The sequence below is a fragment of the Lipotes vexillifer genome, unplaced genomic scaffold (assembly GCF_000442215.2).
Source record: "Lipotes vexillifer unplaced genomic scaffold, Lipotes_vexillifer_v1.1 scaffold1240, whole genome shotgun sequence".
NCBI lineage: Eukaryota > Metazoa > Chordata > Mammalia > Artiodactyla > Lipotidae > Lipotes > Lipotes vexillifer.
The window spans coordinates 175,583-196,692 of record NW_006771612.1 but is presented as its reverse complement, the minus strand read 5'-3'; the positions used below and the strand labels follow the sequence as shown (position 1 = coordinate 196,692).

The following is a 21,110-nucleotide window of genomic DNA, read 5'->3' as shown; positions in this document are numbered from 1 at the left end:
TTTCCCTTTTAAATTAAGATGTGCAACTCTCCTCATCAGAGCATGCAGATCTGCTGCATTCTTTACAGTGCCATAGTATGGGTTTATTAATCCAGTTCTCTATTTGTGGACATTTTTATTGTTTCTCTTTTCTCATCATTATAAGAATGCTGCAGCGAATATTCTTTTGTATGATATCATTTGCAATGATAATATTTCTATAAGCTAGAATCCTTCAGCTGGGATGTCTAGAGCAAAGGGCATGCATGTTATTAGATTGATTTTTCTGATAGTGAAGTCATTTGAAAGTCACATAGGAGTGAAAAAGGGAAGGATGGGTGCAGAGTCATATAAACGAAGTACCAGGAAAAGTAGCTCTTAGTGAAGAGTGCAAACAGAACAAGATGGGAGTATAATTGACCACAGAATGTAACTGGCCAATTTCTTTGTCAGCCCTCTCATGAATTCCCCATAAATTCCACAGTTGGCCAAGTTATCTGATCTGAGCACCATGAAATGAGTACCATGAAATGAGTGTCAGATGGTTCTCATTCGGTGCTATTTGTCCTCAGTCAGACTGTTTTATGGAAGCCCTGTAGACATTGTCAAATTCAAACCACCAAACATGTATTGAATTCTTCCATACATTACATTGAATTTATTTAATTCAATCATTCAGTAAATGTTCCTGGAGTGCCTGCAATGTGTCAGGCACTGTACTGGGCCTCTTAAGGGAGGGCTAACCAGGTCATGGAAGTCGGGAAAGATTTCTCTGAAGGGTCTCCCGAGTTTAGCTGGGCAGGTAAATTGGGTAAATTAGGTAATGATGGCTAAGTTGAGTGAAAGGTTGTCTGAAGTTACTTAAGTAAAGGAAAGACATAAGCAAAGGCTCAGTAATGGGGAGAAACTAGCAAGGGTAAGGGGTAGAAGAAAGCCAGGTGGGTCTGGGTGGAACTTCTATATCATGACTGATATTGTGATTTATAATAAGAAATATGTATTTGGTTTTCACCCCCAAGAGCCCCTAAAACCCTTGGAATTTCCTAAGTGATAAATGTGATAAGGGTGTCTTAATGTTTATAACAAACCCCTTTTAACCACCCCTGAGTTTATATTAATGAAGTGACTTTTGGAAAGCATCTAAGGATGGGAGCTGGCTGCCAGGGAAACAGACTGTGTGATTAGAGGGTTGGAAATTTCAGTCCTCTCTGACCTCCAGAGAGAAGAGAAGGGCTAGAGGTTGAATTGATCACCAGTGGCCAATGATTTAATCAATAATGCCTATGTGATGAAACCTCCATAAAAACTCAGAAGTATGAGGTTCAGAGAGCTTCCATGTTGGTGAACACCTGAAGACTTAGGGAAAGTGGCCTGCTCAGAGAAGGCATGGAAACTCCATGCCCTTTTCCTCTACCTTGCCCTATGCATCTCTTCCATATGGCTGTCCCTTAGTTATATCCTTTCATAATAACCTAGTAATCTAGTAAGTAAGACATTTCTCTGAGTCCTGTGAGTCACTCTAGCAAATTAATCAAACCCCCAAAGGGGGACTTTGGAACCTCTAATCTGTAGCCAGTCAGTCAGAAGCACAGGTGGCCACTATCTCCAGATAGATAGTGTCAGAGTTTAGTTAAATGGTAGGACACCCAGCTGGTGCCACAGAGAATGTGTTGTTGTGGGAACCTACCCACATTGGGATCGGGTGCCGAATTATTAATGACCAATCATGAGGCAAGATGAGGCTGGAGAGACGGGCAGAACCCAGAACGTGAAGATCCTCATAGATCATGTTAAGGATGTTGATCTATCCAGGGAACAATGGGAAGACTTTAAAAGGCTCTGAGCAAGGGAGGGGAGCTGTGGGAGGCTAGAGGATGTGGTGACATATTCAGATTGGCGATTTGAAAATATTTTTCTGGAAACAGCATAGAGAATGGGCATGAGGGTGGGTGTGTGGTGAAAACCCATGTTGGGAACCAGATAAAAGGCTTTTATAGGCATCCAGTTAAGAGAATATGGTAGATTAGACTAGGGTGGTGGTAGACAAGATGTAAGCTTCATGACGAAATATTAAGGAGGTAAAGAGACAGTGCTTGGTGGATTGGATGAGGATTAAGAAGAGGATTGTATCAAGAATGACCCCAGGGTTTTAGGTATGGGCAACTGCATGGATGGTGAACCGTTCACTGAGGCTGGGGGCACTGGGAAAGGACTATTTGGGGAGTGGGTATCTTAAATTCTGCTTTGAGAATGTTTAGTTTGAGATGTCTTTGAAACAGCCAAGAAGGGTTTCCCAGTGGGCTGTGGGCTCTTTGGCTCGGGAGTTCAGAGGAGTGATGGTGTTCGGAGAGATCAATCTGTAGGTCCTCCGAATAGACGTGGTCATTGAAGCTTTGTGCCTGGGTGAGATCTCCCAGGGAAGAGAGCACAGGGCCAAGTCTGGGGGAATGTCTACAATTAAAGATGCAGCAGAAGAGGAAAGCATTTGCATGATCTTGAGAGTAAAGGCCTCCTTAAATTTTGTACCCTAGACGTTTCACTTGCCCCCACTTAGTCCCTTCCCTGCTGGCCAGAGAGGAATAACGAATCAGGAGAGAGTCGTGTCATGAAAGCCAGAAGAATTTTTTTGAGAAAGAAGCAATGGTCACCATTGTTGAATTCTGCTAAGGGGAGAGATAAGTTGGGCATGGAAAATACTGTTTGGATTTATCTGTGTCCTGTGGGAGATGGAGAGATGGTTCTGCTGAAGATCACCTCATCTTGGCTTTGCACTGTTTTATAGATTCCACTCCCCTCTCCCTGTGCCCCGCCCTTTCTTCACTATTCCACACTGAGCAGACCTGATGGCCTACATCCCTCCTCCTAGAGCAGCCTCCAACCAGTCCTGCACCTTAATATTTTATATTTGCTTTTCTGAGAGGGGCTCTTCACTTAATTTATCACAAATATACCCCTACTGCTGTTGAGATTGTTTGATATTTCTTAGTAGCTGAGAAGTCTGTGGTACGTGTAAGGGCTCTCCTTTTCAGAATAATGAATGCCAGGAAGATCCTTTGGCATGCATGACCCAGAACAGTGCTGGGCACATAGAAGATGCACAGTTGTTGCTTATTAGAAGTGATGGTGGTTAAAGGCATAAGTTCTGGAATCTGACAGACTTGGGTTCAAATCCCATCCCTGACAGTCACTAGCTATGTGACTTTAGGCAAATTACTTAACCTCTCTGAGCTAGTTTCCTCATCTACAAAATGGGAACCATAACCAGACCTCATAAGTTTATTATGAGGATTAATGAGATAAGTGAGGCCCAGGAGCCCAGGTTATCTGGACCCACTGGAACACACCTGAGCCTAGGATGGAGACTGACTTGTCAGGATCCTTAGGGAGCCAGGGCCTCCCAAAACTATCCCACCCAACAGAAGCAAGGGAAGGGGTACAGTGGTCTGTCTGTCTGGACACTCACTTGGGGTGATCTGGGGTATGTGACTACAACCAAGCAGCACCCCCTTCTCTAGTTTCCCAGGGCAGAGACCAAGATCCTCCACAGCCCCTCCCTCCAGCATCCTGTGGCCTGAGAGCCCCAGTTAGATGGCATGTTCCTCTTCCCTAATTCTTTTCCACTCTGTTGGTTATTGAATTTTTCAAAAAGTTTCTTAAAAGACCAAAAAGGAAAAAAAAAAGTCTTGTATTTTGGAGCTGGTGCATGCAGGGTCTTTTAAAAGTCGGGCCCAGGGCAGGGGCCACTCTTGCCCCAGTCTAGGGATGATGGTGGTACTGCAGACGTTCTTCCACTAAGGACAGTATCTGTGAGTTCATAGTATAGAAGGGTTGCTGCCCATATTGTTCACTGAGGTTTCTCTTTTCTCCTTGAGCACTGCCGCGGGCTAGGCCCATGTAGAGCTGAATCACACAGACCGGCTTGTGTGCTCAGGGAGCTTGCAACGTGGCTGGGAAGACAGATGCTACACACACAACTGCAGTTGAGATGAGTGTCACAAGAACGGGGACGTACAGGGTGAAGTATCCAAGGCAGGACCAGAGAGGGGAAGTGACTTGCCCAAGGTCACACAGCTGGGGAGTGGCTGAACTGAGAGTGAAGCCCTCCTTGGCTCCACTCCTGGATTTCTGCTCATTATTCCGTCACCACTCCATATAACCTGGAGCTCTGGGTCTGCCTCGGATGGAAACCCCCAGTGGCAGCTCCAAGATGCCCTTCAGTGAGCACATTTCTAACAGCCAGAGAGAGACACTGTCCTTGGGCTGATTCCATCTCCCTTCTTGGTCAGCCCAAATGGCAGAACTTCCCAGAACACTCCCTCCACCCCTCTAGCTGCTGATCACCCAACTGCTTCCCGGTGGGGAGCATGAGAAATCAAGGCAGCTGGATGCTGGTAGGTTGTACTGACCAGCCCAGAACAGCTGGTACCAACTTCACAGGGAGGCGGCCGAGCCTCCAGCATTGTAGGATCTACAGCACCCAATGCTGGTTTCGCTTACTCCTTCTCAGGCCCTGGATGGGTCACTCTGTCCTCTCTCAGAGAGTCAGTGGCTGAATTGGACTCCGGTGGTTCAGACAGGACTTCACTCTCCCTCCCTTCAGCCCAGCCCTCATCTCTCAGGGGGCAGCTGTTTTGGAAGAGTCTGGCCTAGGCTGGTGCCGGGGCCTCAGTCTCTCAGTCTGGGTTGGATGCTGCAAGGCGGGGTGCAGGCGGATCTCTTTTCAATCTGCTGGCATCATCAGGAGCTGTGTTGTGGCCGACAGGCTGAGTGCCATCTTGCCTCTGGACGAGGTGACCAGGGAGAGAGCCATGGTGGAGGGAAGGCAAGGAGTCTGCTCAGACCCAGTGATCAGAAACCACCCAGGCTTCTGGTCACCTGGTGCGCTCTCCTTCAGTTTCCAAGAAATACTGCAGGAGATAAGGAGGGAACGTTTATGCAGAGTGAGCTGGGCTGCGCACACCCTTCCTCAAGGCGGAGAGGTGGAGGGTGCTGATCCCTCCACCCACTTCTGGGGGGGGGCGGGGCTTCAACAGCACCCCAGGAAGGCTTGGTATGCGATACTGCAGCTGTGGGGACACTGGCCTGGAGTCAATACACCCGCAAGAATTTAGAGGCCAGAGGCTATGCCTCTCAGCCTGGAGCCATTGGGGAGGGCAGAGGGCGAGAGGGCTTGCTGGGCTGTTTAAAAACACAGACTCGTCCTTGACTGTGGGTCAGTGCTACGTGGCCCATAGGGGGTCCTGTAAGGGACCTGCAGCAGGAGTATCAACAGGGAGCCACTTGAACGGACCCTGTACAAGATGGCAGCGTGTGGAAGAGAAAACCCCTTGCAGTAAGAGGCTGTGGGCTGTAGCGCTGGCATAAAAGGTCAGGGGCACCAGGAACAGCCCACTGACACAGGCACAGCTCCTGGCAAGGAGAGTGATGGTTGAAGGTTCTGGAGGGGACCCTCCAAAGAACCCAGGAAGAGTACTGCGAGAGAGGGGGCTCTGAGCATCAGTCAGGTCCAGATTGCTTGGAGCCGGCTTACAAGCTGCTCTGCTGTTCTCGGATTCCCCTCCTTCCCCACCAACTATGTACCCAAACCAGGGAGAACAAATCAGGGAAGGGGGGACCACCACCCTCTAGCTTTGGAAAGTAGGTAACCCTTTACCAGGCCCAAGTTAGGAGCAGGAAAGAAGTGTAACCTTGCAATAAAATAGTGAGTAATTGATCAATATACTGAACTGGACTCCCTGATTTCTCAGTTGAGACCATATTTTGTGATTTAAAATGTGCTGAGAAAGTTCCGGGGCTACTGATGTTTTCATCCAGTGGAAGGGGGCTGTGAGAGGCACAGATTCAAGAAGTAGGTGTGTTAATTACATCTCGTGAGTTCTGCTGGTTTAGTGTCACATTTACATTAGGGTCTCAGTCACCATTGGGGAGATAATATGTAATTCAGCCATCCTTCAGTTAATCAGTGGGAGACCCCTTATTAGAGCCCTTACTGGAGTCTGGGGCCGCATTGCTCCCGTGCCCGTGACAGGACAGGGCTGTGTAAAGGGTTACGGGGAAGGAGCAGGCAAGGACCACCTCTGGGTGGGGGGAGAGCAGCAGCTCCTGAGGACGGCATCCTGCATCCTGAGCAGGGGGTGGGGCCAGGCCTCTAGTGGGGAGGAGGTGCCTGGTGGGGAAAAGGTGGCTGCTTAGCAGAGCAGCGGGGTCTGTGGGAGCCCTGGTTACCAGGCTTTGCAGGATCCTTTTCTCCCATCCAAACAGCCTCCCGCTGCTCCGGCCACCCTCCCCGCTCCGGGTTTCCTAAGGAAGTGCTGGGAGTTTGGGTGCAGCTGTTCCTCTCGGTTTCGTGGCTTCTTCCCACCCTCTTGGTCTGAGTTCCCCACCCCCATCCAGAGCTTCACCTATGACCTAAAAACTTAGGTTTCATTAAATTTAGGCACATTGCAGCCGGGGTGGGGGTGATATGTGCAAAGAAACTCTCTTCTCTCTATCGCCAGTTAGGTTCATCTTGAGGTCCATGGCTCTGGTCCGGGACCCTGGTGCTTTTTCTTACCTGGGCTACTGTTCTAGGCTTTAGCCTGTTCCTATGTCTATTCCTAGCTTCTATGCTTTAGCATCTATTCTCCACAGAGCTCCCAGTGTGATCATTTAAACATGTAAACAGGATGTTGTCAAGCTCCTGTGTAAAACCCTCCCATTGTGCTCAGAATAAAATAGAAGGTTTTCAAGGGGACCTAAGAGTGTCTAAATGACCCAGCCTCTTGCCTGCTTCCCCAGAATTCTCTCCCATTGTTCTCCTCGTCACCCCTCCCCTCTCCACCTCCCGCAGGTGGCCGGGCAGCATGGCGTTCTCCCTGCTCTTACTCGTTCTCAGGAATACTCTCTCCTGGCCAGCTGCAGCTTCTCTCTCATCTCCACTTAATGCCACTTTCTCAGAAAGGTCTGGACCTCCCATTCTTTCTCATAGAATTTATTTTCTTCAGACAACTTACCCCTCTTTTTATTATGTATTTCTGGTCTTTGTTTAACGTGTATCTCTTTCCCATACTGGAAGCTCAGTTAGCGTAAGGGTGAAATCTGTTGGGTTCACCACTTGGATCCCAGAGTCTCACACAGCTCCTGGTATACAGTGTGTGCTCAAAACAACATCTTGACCCCAGTCATCTTAGGCACATACTGGCTGCCAAATGTTTATCCTCTATGCGATCCATCCTGGAGCGGCCAGAAGGCCTGAGCATAAGCTTCTCTAGAGCTCTCAGCTCTCAGATGCAAAAAGCCAGGGCCCCTGAGAACAGACTCGCCCTAGGGAATAGACAGGCCCACAGTGAAGATCCAAATACATGTCTGGTGATTGCAAGTTATTTAGATCACTTTCTTATCATTAAAATTGGGCTAAGAGTGCCTACCTCACAGGTCTGTTTTTTTTTAATTTTATTGATGTATACTTGATTTACAATGTTAATTTCTGCTGTACTGCAAAATGACTCATTTATACATATATATATTCTTTTTCATATTCTTTTCCATTATGGTTTATCACAGGATATTGAATATAGTTCCCTGTGCTGTACAATAGGGCCTTGTTGTTTATTCGGTCTATATATGACAGTTTGCATCTGCTCATCCCAAACTTCCAATCCTTCCCTCTCCCCCCACCCCACCTCCTTGGCAATCAGAAGTCTGTTCTCTATATCTGTGAGTCTGTTTCTGTTTTGTTCAATTGTTTCATATTTTAGATTCCATATACATGTAATATCATGGTATTTGTCTTTCCCTTTCTGACTTACTTTGCTTTAGTATGATAATCTCTAGGTCCATCCATGTTGCTGCAAATGGCATTATTTTGTTCTTTTTATGGCTGAGTAATATTCATATATATATATATATATATATATATATAGTGGAATGTATTTTATATATATCTCACATCTTTATCCATTCATCTGTCAATGGACATTTAGGTTGTTTCTATGTCTTGGTTATTGTAAATAGTGCAGGAGTGCCTGTATCTTTCCAAATTATACTTTTGTCTGGGTATATGCCCAGGAGTGGGATTGCTGGATCATATGGCACCTCTATTTTTAGTTTTCTGAGGAACCTCCATACTGTTTTCCATAGTGGCTGCACCAATTTGCATTCCCACCAACAGTGTAAGAGGGTTCCCTTTTTTCCACACCCTCTCCAGCATTTATTATTTGTAGACTTTTTAACGATGGCCAATTCTGACCGGTGTGAGGTGATACCTCATTGTAGTTTTGATTTGCATTTCTCTAATGATTAGTGATGTTGAGCATCTTTTCATGTGCCTATTGTCCATCTGTATATCTTCATTGGAGAAATGTCTATTTAGGTCTTCTGTCCGTTTTTCCACTGGGTTGTTTTTTTGTTATTGAATTGTATGAGCTGTTTGTATATTTTGGAAATTAAGCCCTCATCAGTTGAATCATTTGCAAATATTTTCTCCTATCCTGTAGGTTGTCTTTTCGTTTTGCTGTGCAAAAGCTTCTAAGTTTGATTAGGTCCCATTTGTTTATTTTTGCTCTTAGATATCTCACTGGTCTGTTCTCATGATTAAATGGGTGAGAGTAAGGGAAGACATTTGTAAAGTATGTGGTAGACCCTGTGCTGCATCCTTTACATATTATTAGAACATTCAGTGGGAATACATTTTATGAATGGCCATGTGATTGGAATAGCTCTAGGTAAGCAAAATTTGAGTTACTTGTTGGCATTTTAGCTCCCGGCAAATCAGAGAGAACATTGGGTAACACTGGGTTGCAATCTGTGGATGATCAGATGGAGATGGAGAACGGCTGTGCTGTTCTTTGTTGTTTCCACTGGCATTGCTCTGAGCACTTCCTGTGGCCTCTCATTCCTCCACAAACCTATGGGATAGGGATCTTGTTCCTGCTTTTGGAAACTGAGACTCAACCAGTTAATTGCCCTAAGTCACACCACAGAAGGAGCCTGTATTTGAACCCAGGTCTATGGGGCACCACATGGCTGTTATGAACTGAATAGTGAAGCCCTAACCCTAGGATCTTAGAATGTGACTGTCTTTGAGATAGGGCCTTTGATTGAAGTTGATGAGGTCATAAGGGTGGGGCCCTAATCCAATATGACTGGTGTCCATTATAAGAAGAGGAACGATCGGGAGACAATTGGGGAAATGGCTAGAGACTTGTTAGCATTGCCTCTGCTTCCCAAAATCCGGATTCTTTCACTGCATTGGTTTTATTGGTGCCAGTTACTATGCAAATCGTGTTGTGAAGGTGAGGATATACCACAATGACTGCCAACATCCCTCTCAAAGCTCTATAATCTAATGGGAGGACAAAAAAACATCAATTACTGTGGTTGTGATAAAAGTGCTAAGTGGTACAGAAGAAGAAAGTTTGGCTCAGCCTCCTGGAGTTGATGGGATCTGAACTGGGCTCGGTAGGAGCAGGGTTTTGGGAGGTGGGGGGCGATCATTTGCCGTTTCTTCTTTCTGGGCATGATTCTCCATTTGATGGTAATCCTGGCACCCCAAATCCCACAGCAGGGGTTTGGGTGTCAAGCCGGCCTCTACATGGCTTCCAGCAAAACAGGGTCAGCAAATTCCTTGGCCACACAACAAGCAGAGGCTGGCTCTTAAACTCACCTGGGGTGCAGACTCCTCCATGACTTTCTAAACTGGTGAAAAGATCAGAGCTGAGCCTGTGTTGACAAAACACTAAGAACTGGGTAAACTGGCTCTGTTCTCAAGTGGAGGCGTGGCAGAGACTGATTAGCAGAAAACGGTTTCCTTTTTTCCTTGGTTGTGTCCTCCAGCCTTCCCTGAGGCCTTCCCCTGTTCTGGCCCCTGACACAGGGTAAAAGTAAAATGGGCTACGTTTTGAGCACTTTCCATGTACAGTCCTCCCAAGTTCTTTCCCACTCTGCAACAGCCTTGCGAAGGGTGATGCTAAAAGGTGAAGGGAGTTTTGCTCAGAGGATGTTGCTTTCCGACCTGACCTCGCTGAACGCCTGGGGTCTCCAGCCACCTCCATGGTATCACTAACCTAAGACAAAGCTTCAGGCACTGTAACAGTGGGGCAGAGATATGAATCATCACAACCTTCTGACTTGAATGTCCATCTTCAGCCCAACTAGAATTCCCCAGGCAAGTTATTAATAAAACAAAGCTGTTATCTAAGTAGCTGAAGAAAGCAGTCTGTCTTTCAAATCACTTGGGCCTTTCTTTGGTACTCAATTACTTTCAGAAGATGATACGGATTAGATTAATTTAACAAAAAAAGAAATTGTTCTAAAGTGTATGTGGACACACACCTCAAGTGTTATTCGAGGGCCAGTCTGCCATCTTACAAGTAAACAGTTCAGAAATCTTTAGAAAATGTTTATCGTCTCAAATATTCAACAAACATTCATAAAATTTGCTACAGTAATACTTAATGGAAACTTTTAAATGAAGGTTATGATCTGCAACTACTGATAATGAAGAATGAGAGACAGCAATAAATTATGCAATCAAAATTTTAATAACAAAGATACTATTTTTAACATGGTCAAATATACTTGGCTAAGTCCAGACCTTAAAAAACAAAAGTGTCTAGCCCAACAGTACAACCATACAGCTTTGTACAGAACATTCCATAGATCGACAGAAAATACAGTTGAGCACAAAAATAAAAAATATTTAAAGAGAATCTCTAAGCAGCATTTTATTTCTGCAAAACAGACATATAGTACTGATTAAATATCTACAAGTGCTTTTCCTTTACAAAAATACATATATTCTTAATAGACTAAGTCATTAACAATGACCTGGTAATCTTTCACTTCAATTTGAATGATTTATAAGCTAAATCTTACAACCACAAAAAGGTTTTTATTTGTATTAAGATGTTACCCCTTTTGACCAAAAAAAAAAAAAAAAAAAAACTTAAAATATTTTATATTTCAAAGGAAAATTAGCAACATAACTGTACAATATAGTCTATGATGGTTTTATTTAAAGTGAGGGCTACTCTATTAAAAACTGGTGCTTGCTGTTGTGCTGCCAGATGCAGGAACGCAGCAGAACACTGGTGCTCCCCCCACAAGCTCTTGCCGACCACAGCTTCATAAGGACACTTGGGCCCCCATCCCCATTCAAAAAAATACAGCGAAAGAAAACCAACCCCAAACAACGTTAGGCTGATCCCATTCCATTTCGAATGTGCAGAACTCCTGCTCTGCTGGACTGATGTGAAGTCCACGGATACATAATCTGTTCACTATCTCTGCACTGCCCAGAAATATTTAATCTTCAGTTTGTACTAGATTAGTTTCTTATTCCATGAAGCTCTGAACGATGGAAGAAAACTGGACCCAGTATTTAATATGTTTCACTTGATTCTAGATTTAAAGGTAATTAAAATTAAAAAGCATTTCTGAATAATGACTCAAGTTTTGAATCCTAGAGAAAGGGGCATAACAAGTATTCAGACACATTCTAATGAGCATTTAAAATAATTTATTTTTGTTTAATTTTGTAACTTTCTGAAAAGGAAGTGCTCGAGCATTTTAATTCTATTTGAAAATATAGTAAGGATAGCAAATAAACACACTACTTGTGAAAACTACGTTACATTAGGAAGAGAATCACTTTTAAATTATTTGGGAAAATGCCACTGTTTTAAGAAAAAACTATGAAAACCCTGTAATGTATATTTGAGTACATTTTAATGAACTTTCAATCTGAACTTTTTTCAACAAAATACTATTGAACTAGGTATATCAAGTAAATCCAGAATTAGTTGGTTATTTTGTGCTTTCAAAGGGTTTGAGTTTCTAGTATATTCAATATTTTTCAATTTTTATAAACCAGATCTGGCAGACATGTTATATTCCTTATTGTAGGGATAGGTATATATCTTAAAATAATAGCATTTCATGTTTTCTAACCCAGAAAATTAAAGTTATGGCAAACTCACTCATTTTTGTTAATTCCCACAACCAATATCTATATCTCACTGGTATAAAAAGCATAGCCTGCTGGAAAATTCCTTATGGTAAACCAGAGTATATAATGGAGTGCATCCACCTTTATCCGATCCAATGCGGTTTACCAGGTGGCCTGTCAGGAAGACTTCATAATGTGAGCTTCACTTGAGGTGGCCCACAGCATGGGCTCCCCAAAAGATCGGTGTAAGGACAGGGCTTAACCTGGTGTATATGCTCTTCATCTGGGGCTTATCTTGCCGAATTTGGCTGTATGGCTAGATTCTAAAAACAAAGTCACTGCTGAGAAACAAGACAAAGAGTTACTTTAAAAAAAAAACCACAGGCCTTTAGGAAAATTTTGCTTTTGAATACAGAAAAAGCATTTACTTATGTGAATCCAACAGAATGCACTATATTCTATTACAAGTAAGCATGTCCGCACTTTTACCAAAGTCTGTCTTTAATAAAATTTCTCACATTACTAAGAACCCAGGAACTAAATAAGCATAATTTTAGTCTGTATCGCCTCCATGGAATAAAAAGCTTCTCAAATTAGAATTTAAAATCTCAATTTCAATTTTCTTTTCAAAGTATGTATTTCTCCCACTTTTCATCCAGAGGGAGGCTATTTGTTGTGTTAATCTCTTTTTCACCTTTGAGGATTTCCTAAGATCTGTCAGATGGTGCTGGAAAAACAAGAAACATGGCTGAAAGGAAGTATGTTCTGATTATTGCAAGAAAAACCTGCATTTGATTGATCTTACCATGAAAATTAAGTTTAAAACCTTTCTTTGGTGATATTTTAGCAATTACTCAAGGTTATTGCCTAATTATATAAAAGTAACTTGCAGTCTAAAAATTTCCAACCTCCAAACAGTTAAACTGTCTCTCTAACATGGTTATTAACAGTAAAATGTCTTTGGTGATAACTATTTTCTTATGAAAATCTTTCAAAAAGAGATTATTCTAACTTACAAGAGCCTATTTAGATACAAAACCATTGATAAGAGACAGGGACAGAAAACTCAAAATTTATGCAGTAAATCTAAAACAGAAATGCACTTTAGCAATGAGGCACTTTCTCTTTTAAATAGTTCAATAAAGCTAAACAGTTCACAATATTATATAACATACTTTTTTTCCCTTAAAGAATCATTTTAAGTTACACGTAGTTGAGCAAACTCATTACATTTATAAAATGTGGCATATTAATATGGGACAGATTTTTAATGGATAAAGAAAAATACTTTTCTAAAAGTAGTTAAAAGACATCACCCCAAGCTATCTGGACCTCAGACTGAATGACCTAATACTACCTCATCAGTGAATCTTTAATTTATTTGTTTTTATACTTAAAAGTATTCTGTTAATCTGGAGAAAGGGCCATATTTGGATTTTTCTATTAACTAATGTGATTACTTCCATTAAAGTGATATATATAAATAAAGCACAGGCCTTCTTTAGATCCAAGGTTCCTTGACCCTTGTACATCTATGATACCTAAAGCAGAGAAAACAGATTACAAAATCTTTTATGGAAGTAAAGTTCTTTTAGTTTGTCGCTTAAGAAACAAGAGATTAAAGGAAAACTTAATTTAGTTTTATTCTCCAATTTTGCAGATTCAGATGATTATTCCTATAGGCTATTTGTATAAGGAGTTTATCTTATTTTAGCACCCCAAGTTTGTGAAACTAACCACCTGTATATTTTTGCCTGTAAATTTTTCTATACCTCGTTTCTTACAAATTCCACAACCTGACTCAGGGGATAATTAACTAGGGATTAGTGTATTACTAGACATGAAAGTAGTCCCATACTTAGAAAACCATAGTTGAATATATATGAAGAAGTCTGTGGTTCTAATAGTAATACCACATTCTCAGGACCATCATAAAACGTGTACCTTTCCCCATATAACTGATGCCCTTCTTTATGCAAGGTTTTCACATGTTTTGGCACATATTCCATTGCATTTCAATAAAAGTGTTAATATATTAACATTAAATAAAGGAATTTTATATAAAAGTATTCTCAATTCCATAATTGCTTCCTATATAGTTCCTTGGAAAACAGTGACACTACATAAGATGAGGCAACAAGCCAAATTTAATGAGATCATGTATATAAAACTCATTTAAGGCTGCAAGTTTTGTCTGGGGACCCAAAAACATCCAGGTCTCACTTGTGGTTTTTAAAATGCACTCTCAATTTATTTTGAGTTAATTAAAATCAGCTTCCATAAGTAATCACTGACCTAGATGTGACAAGTTTACAAGAAATCTAAAAATTTCTTAGGGATGTCAGGGAACTGCATTTGACAGCGCAGCAAAATAATTTCTGTAGCTGGGGCGTAAATTCAGTTTCTGGTTTAGGGTAACGGTCTGTGCCAACCATTTTTAAAGAGTTAACAAAAATCTGCCTTTTAAATTCTCTTTGTGAGCCCCTCCAAGCACAAACACAGTCTAACAAAGTGAAATTTTAAAAGTATTGCCATAACCTTTTTCACAAGTCAGGCCAAAAACAACAGAAAACTTTAGACTTTTTGACTTAAAACAAAGATATAAGGAAAAGATAATTATGAAGTTTCAGCCTTTTATATTGTGAAATGCATCAAGATTTAGCTGTATTTTGTATGTGTTTCTTGGTCGTACACTGTTTTATTTCTAAGAAGCATGTTGAGATTCAGAAGGCATTACCTTGTGATACATTTTACTGGAAAATGTAGCACATCTACTATGTATACAGTATAAAAACTATGTGTGTAACACACAGATTGTGCTCATGTCAGATTTCTAGAACAAATATTTTTTCCTAACTTTCAAGATTATTTCCTAAGTATTTCAGAGGTTAAATTTGAAACTGAGGAAATAGGCCCAAGTTTCAAAGCAATTAGTAAAACAATTTCCAAAGAAGTTTATGAAAAATAATGTAAATGTTAAGAGGTTTAAAATGAAGTTCTTCATATAATTTAAGGTGACAAGACTTTTTTGACTTGCAGACTCATCTCAAAATGAGTGGAAGACTTAAAAAAAATGCAAAATCAAGGACATTATCATAGCTCTGACCTTAAAGAACTTATGTGTAAAACAATAATATAATCCCATTTCCCCCTGATTACTACAGGATCTAAAATGAAATATCCTCAAACCATTAATTCTGGTTAGCATATTTATCTATTACACTGCATTTTGTCTATTTTATACATAAGGTTTGGAAATGTGACAGGTTACTAACAGTTTTAATCTACAATTGCTTTGAGATTTTTGAAATCCATAAAATAGCTAATGTTACCTGCTCTAAAAATCCTAATACTTAAATCATCATAACCTTCTGCATGCCACAGTGACACACACCTAAGGCCAACTGAAAAGGGAACCAATGTACTTCATTAGATAAGAGCCACAGTATAACAATGCACACATAAAGTGGGCTACATGAAGGCGATGACATTTCAAGAGGCAGCACCCGCTCGTCATAAGGCATTATGAAAGATTAACCTCACTTACACATTAATTTTGTTAGAAGTAAATGTGATCAGCTGCCAACATTTCAAATGGTTGTGAATCTCACTTCAGCTCTCCAAGAAGTCACGTACGTTTTCTGGAGGGTGAACAGGCCCTCCCTGTGCGACTGGTAGACTACACAGACAGATGACTCAAAATGCCTACAATTATAATGTGCTCTAATGTAAAGAACAACTGGAATTCTTCCCCAAAGGACTTGCACACTCAAGAGTGAACTATTTTGCACACAAAAAGCTTATTGAGAACAGGACAGTGGCTCAAGGACCACTTTTCTAAATATATTTCCCATACAAAATAATTTCAAGATATAATAATTATTAGTTCCTTGTACAGTACTCTATTTAAACAAGAATTAATCAAATAGTAAGTATGTGAAAACTGCAACACCACAAAGATTGAGCCATATTACTAGTGTAATCAAACAGAACAGTCTTGGAACAGGCAAGCAAAATATTCAGAAGGCTGGATCGTGGCTGCACACCTAACTGACTTCAACCATGACTTGTACACTGTGAGACAGCACAGATACCTTATGCAGATGGTTCAGTAGCAGAATGGCACTTGGTTTGCTCTTAATAGAAACAACAAAAATGCAACTGACAATTTAGAGACAGACAATGGCCTTATTCGCATGCTGAAAATCTGGTTGTGTCCCTCCAGTCCACACACCGTTCACTGTGCAGTCTGTCGATGAGTAAACACGTAGTGCAGGATTCATTCAGTGGGATCTAGGCCCCGTGGTCTAACCAAAATCAATTCTTGGTCGATACTGCAATACCATGGGGTATGACTATAAAATAAAAACAGATGATGAATAAGACTGTTGATATAAAAACAATATAGATTATACATAAAAGACTTTAAGAACGTGCAGTTATAGCTTACAGTATTTCCTGGTGATTACGACAATTAAGGTTGTAATTATCATTAAGACTGCATTTTTAAACGGCTACTATTTTCTAGAATCAGTCAAGTTTTCCATAACTGGCAACAAAGGTCAAGCTGGAAGGCCCGCAGATGTCATACTGCTTGCATATGTGAATAGTACTTATGTTAATACTTAGGGCGAGGCAGGGCCTGTGTGGAGGATGGAAAGCTCTCACCTGCATTCACCTGTGGAGCTGAACAAGACAAGCCCGCAGGCTGGACTCCGTCAGGGCTGCTGTTTTTGAGAGCCCATTGAGTCACGAATTAACAGAGACCTCCTGCTATGAATCTAGGAAAACTGGGATGGTGTTTAGAAATCACACATCTTAACTTTGACACTTCTTTTTAGGATTTAAAACTGTCATTTAAAAAATGTTGAAAAACAAGTAACTAATTGTTAGACGAAACCGCCTCCTTTCAATAGTTGATACTACTAAATATTTGGACTTAACCATTACATAACGGAATGGTTCAGACTGTCCTTCTGTTTTGCTCTACGTAGGGAAGGTATCATACATCAACATACAGCACTAGAGAGGAAACAGCTTCCTGTGGTAAAAGCCACACTGCTACTTCTGTGTCTTTTTTACCCCCTGTTTTGTCATATCACATAGAACTCAAACATCAAAGTCAGAAAGGGTCTGAAGAAACAATGGTTTTCCTTTTCTTAAAGGTGCAGATTCCCCTTTTTAAAATGAAATTACCAGGAGCTATTTTTATGAAAACAAGAAAGGGCTGAGATGGCTACTGACTTGTTTCCCCCCTTGTCTCTGTGTAGGTGAATGCAAAAATCCTGTCTTTCTTTCCTACAGACAAAAGTGGTAGCCTGAGATTCCAGAGCCCTGAAAATGACTGTTTCTGTAGGTATCATCGCTATGCTACATCCTGGGAAGTCTCTCTCACCATTCAGCTCAGAGTTGGACTGGAGGGTAGGAATGAAAATTCCTAGATCTTGCTGTTCCCAGCTTAAGAAGTAAGGTGATGCCCTACAGTTTTCTGAGGACTGGAGTAAAAGTCACAGTCTCTCAGGGTTTCCATGGTCTAAATCTATTGTGGTTAAATTTTGCTTCATTTTTTTTTTTTTTTTTTTTTTTTTTTGGTGGTACGCGGGCCTCTCACTGCTGTGCCCTCTCCTGTTGCGGAGCACAGGCTCCGGATGCGCAGGCTCAGCGGCCAAGGCTCACGGGCCCAGCCGCTCCGTGGCACGTGGGATCTTCCCAGAGCGGGGCACGAACCCGGGTCCCCTGCATCGGCAGGCGGACTCTCAACCACTGCGCCACCAAGGAAGCCCGCTTCCTTGTTTTCATTTAAACTTTTTTCTGTTCCCTCTGAATCAGAATATCTGTGAGTGGGACACAGAAATCCGTATTTTACAAAACTCCCTAGGTTTTCTGAAGTTCAGGCAGAGTTGGGAGACTGCCACCTAGACATCGTATTAACCTAACCTACTTCCCATCCTACCTGACCCAACCCAGAGCTTGCCTCTCATTATTATAATCTTTCTAGCTTTGCTTTCCATTCCTGTTGAATCTGCATACTTTCTGCAAATAATTAAGTCCCTCGTTCAAAAATCCATTCATCATGCACAGAAGAATCCATCACCAATTCTACGAGGATGTAGGAAGAGAGGGAAGTAAAATGGCTTGGTTGTCAGTGGTTGGGATTTTCTCAGTTTTTGGCTGAAAATGGTTTTCTCTTCTCCTCCAAGTAACCATTTGTGTGTGTGTGTGTGTGTGTGTGTGTGTGTGTGTGTGTGTGTGTGTGTGTGTGTGTGTGTGTGTGTGTGTGTGTGTGTCCTATGACAACGTGAAGTTGAAGAATTGTTGGTGTTACAAAACTGGAAATGGTTAAGGTATACTTTAAGTCCTATTTGTGTTTCAGTTTGCCTTCTGAAGTAAAATGGCACTGCACGCACTGTAATGAAATGTGGCCTATCACTCCTCTTAGTATTATGGGACTACGCTGAGTGGAGACTGCCAGTCCTCGGTCTCATCATTTACTAAAAGAATCCATACTTCCAAAGTATATATATTTCAAATGTGATAATTTTAGAAAATGATAAAAATTGACTGGTTGATGTACTATTTTTCTTAAAAAATAATTTACCATAAAAGTAACTTGGTTTTAGATTTAGAAAATATAGAAAGCAACCAAGAAAAAAAAATCATTTAAATCCCACACCCAAAGATAACCACCACAGTCATTTTAATGTACATCCATCTAGTCTTTTTGTCTACATTATTTTTCTTTTTAAAACTGGAATCACACTACACATATTGTTTGGTAAATAATTTTGTCCATAAAAGAATTCTGTCCATTAAAAAAATTCCATAAACTTATTTCTACAGTATTTAATATGGTCATACATGATCATTTTTAAAGGCTACATATACCTTTATAGAAATGTACAATAAATTATCAACAAATCTTTTACTGCATATTTTAGTTTATTTCTTTTTTTTTGCTATTATAAATTTATTGTGACCCAATGATCTATTCCCCACTCCCCACCCTATCTCCCCTGCACCCTTAGGGGTTGGTTCCTAGAAGTAGGACTGCTGATTCAGACAGCGTAAGCATTTTAAAAGGCTTTTTGGTAAATGCTATCACACTGGACTTTAAGAAAGTTGTTCTATTTTTACATTTCTGAAAGAAATATGAGTGCTCATTCTTCAGTAGCCTCATCAATAATGAGTACTATTCCTTTCCTCTCTCTTAATTTGGAAATTTAAAACGCATAAAATAGTATTTTATTTCTGCTTCCATTTTGACTTCTAAATAAGTAAACCATCTTTATACCAGCCAGTTGTGTTTCCTTCTTTTGTGATTTGTCTTATCATGTCTTTTGTTCATTTTTCTATGGAAACGTGAACTCCGTCCTACAGATTTGTATGGATTCTTTAACGTATTAGGGCAGCAAATCTTTCTGTCATATATTGCAAATATTCCTTATTTACGGTATTTTTGCCATGTACTTTTCAGTATTAGTAGTCAACTTGGTTTGTTTTCTTTCCTTTTACAAGTACAATGAGAAAGGCCATCCTCACTCTGAGGTTAGTTAGCTATATTCTCTTCCTGATCTTTGATGGTATCATTTTTAATGTGTACCATTTTAGCCATGAAAAACACCTATGATGGGAGGTATGGATTGAATCCCCCCCACCCCATCACCACCGCCAAATGTCTCAGGACAATTAACTGAAAACAAACCCTACTAGATCACATCCCACCCCAACATCTATGCTCCAAGTTCCCCGATACCCGGTCAACTACTGTCTCTGCTCCAGGCCCTTGGCCGCCTTGCAGCCCTCAAACCACCAGACACGACCACATCTCTGGATCTTTGCACTGCGTGCCCTCGGCCTAGAGGGCCCTACCCCAGATAGACGCACAGCTCTTACTCTCACTTCTTTTTGATCAAAAATCCCCAACTCAAAGAGGTCTTCCCTTGGCTATCTTATCTAAAATATTCTATTTATCTACTTTAATTTTTCTTCTAACACTATAAATTTTACTCACTTATCTTTCATCTGTTATCATTAAAGTATAGGCTCCATGAAGGAAATGAATTTTTTTCATTTTTACTTCTGTGTTCCCAGGGCCTAGAAGATTGCCCAGTGCATAATTAAGGGCTCAATAGATATTTGTTAATCTTTTTACCCTCCACTAATTTGAAATACTCTTGATAGATTCATCTTCCTGAGCTATTCTTTTTATTCATGTGTCTATGTTTAAGATAGTACCAGATTTTAATTACTTCGGCTTTAAAATACATTTCAGTAGGTGGCCATGAATGTGCCCCGTGATCACTCATTTAAAAATGGGACTGACCAGAGGGCACCAAGTTATATTTCCTGATGAACTTTAGAATGACTGACTTTGTCAAGTTGAACAAGAATCTGGTAAAAATGTGTTTGAAACTATATTAAACTTCATAATTTAATTATGGGAAGAACTGACATCAGTATAATATTTAACGTACTAAATTTCTTGTGCGCAAAGTGGGATTGTGGTTACATATGAGGAGGTCTTTGATCTTAGGAAACATATGCTGAAGTATTTAGAGGTCAACTGTCATGATACGTGCAATTTAATTTCAAGTGGCTCCGTAAAGAAACAATAGATATATTTATAAAGAGATTAACGAGATAAGGAGAAGAGGAAGAAAGGGAAAGGGGGGCAAAAACTGTAGCAAAATGTTAATTGGTAAATCTAAGTAAAAGTAAATGATACTCCTTTGTATTACATCAACTTTGTTGCTGTTTTGAAAATTTTCAAAAGAAGAAGCTTGCAGGGAAAATTATTTTATCAAATGCCTTTTATCAAATTTTATCAAATGCCTTTTCAGCATCTACTAGTATTTATTTGACTTAGTGTTTTTAGGAGATAATATATATATAATTTCCCTCTCCCCAGCATGAAGCCATTCTTGCATTTCTGATAAAAATACTACTTGGTCTTGGTTTATTACTCTTCTAGCATATTGTTTTAGTATATTTAGTATGTTTTTATCATCTTTGCTTTTATCTTCAAAATAAGATTTGATACTAACTGCAGGTTCTCCGTCAGTTTTTGCTTTCACGATGTTACCTTTGTAAAATGAATTTGGAAAAATTCCATCTTTTTCAATGACTTAAACCAATTTAGAATGAGAATGATCTATTCCTTGAAAATATGAGAGAACGTGACCATTAAAAGTAGTTTTATATTTAG

At 40.7% G+C, this 21,110-nt stretch overlaps 1 protein-coding gene across 2 annotated transcripts in view; it reads right to left on the bottom strand.

The window, feature by feature from the left end:
* Positions 1–14,579: 14,579 nt before the first annotated feature.
* The window catches only part of PCGF5 (polycomb group ring finger 5), a 116,956-nt gene continuing 110,425 nt past the window's right edge, over positions 14,580–21,110 (bottom strand). The window contains exon 10 of one of the 2 annotated variants that reach the window (XM_007447036.1): positions 14,580–16,260. In XM_007447036.1, coding sequence (XP_007447098.1) covers positions 16,213–16,260 — 48 coding nt within the window. In that variant the 3' untranslated portion in view covers positions 14,580–16,212. The remainder of the gene's footprint in view (positions 16,261–21,110) is intronic. The other variant, XM_007447035.1, reaches the window with a different exon arrangement.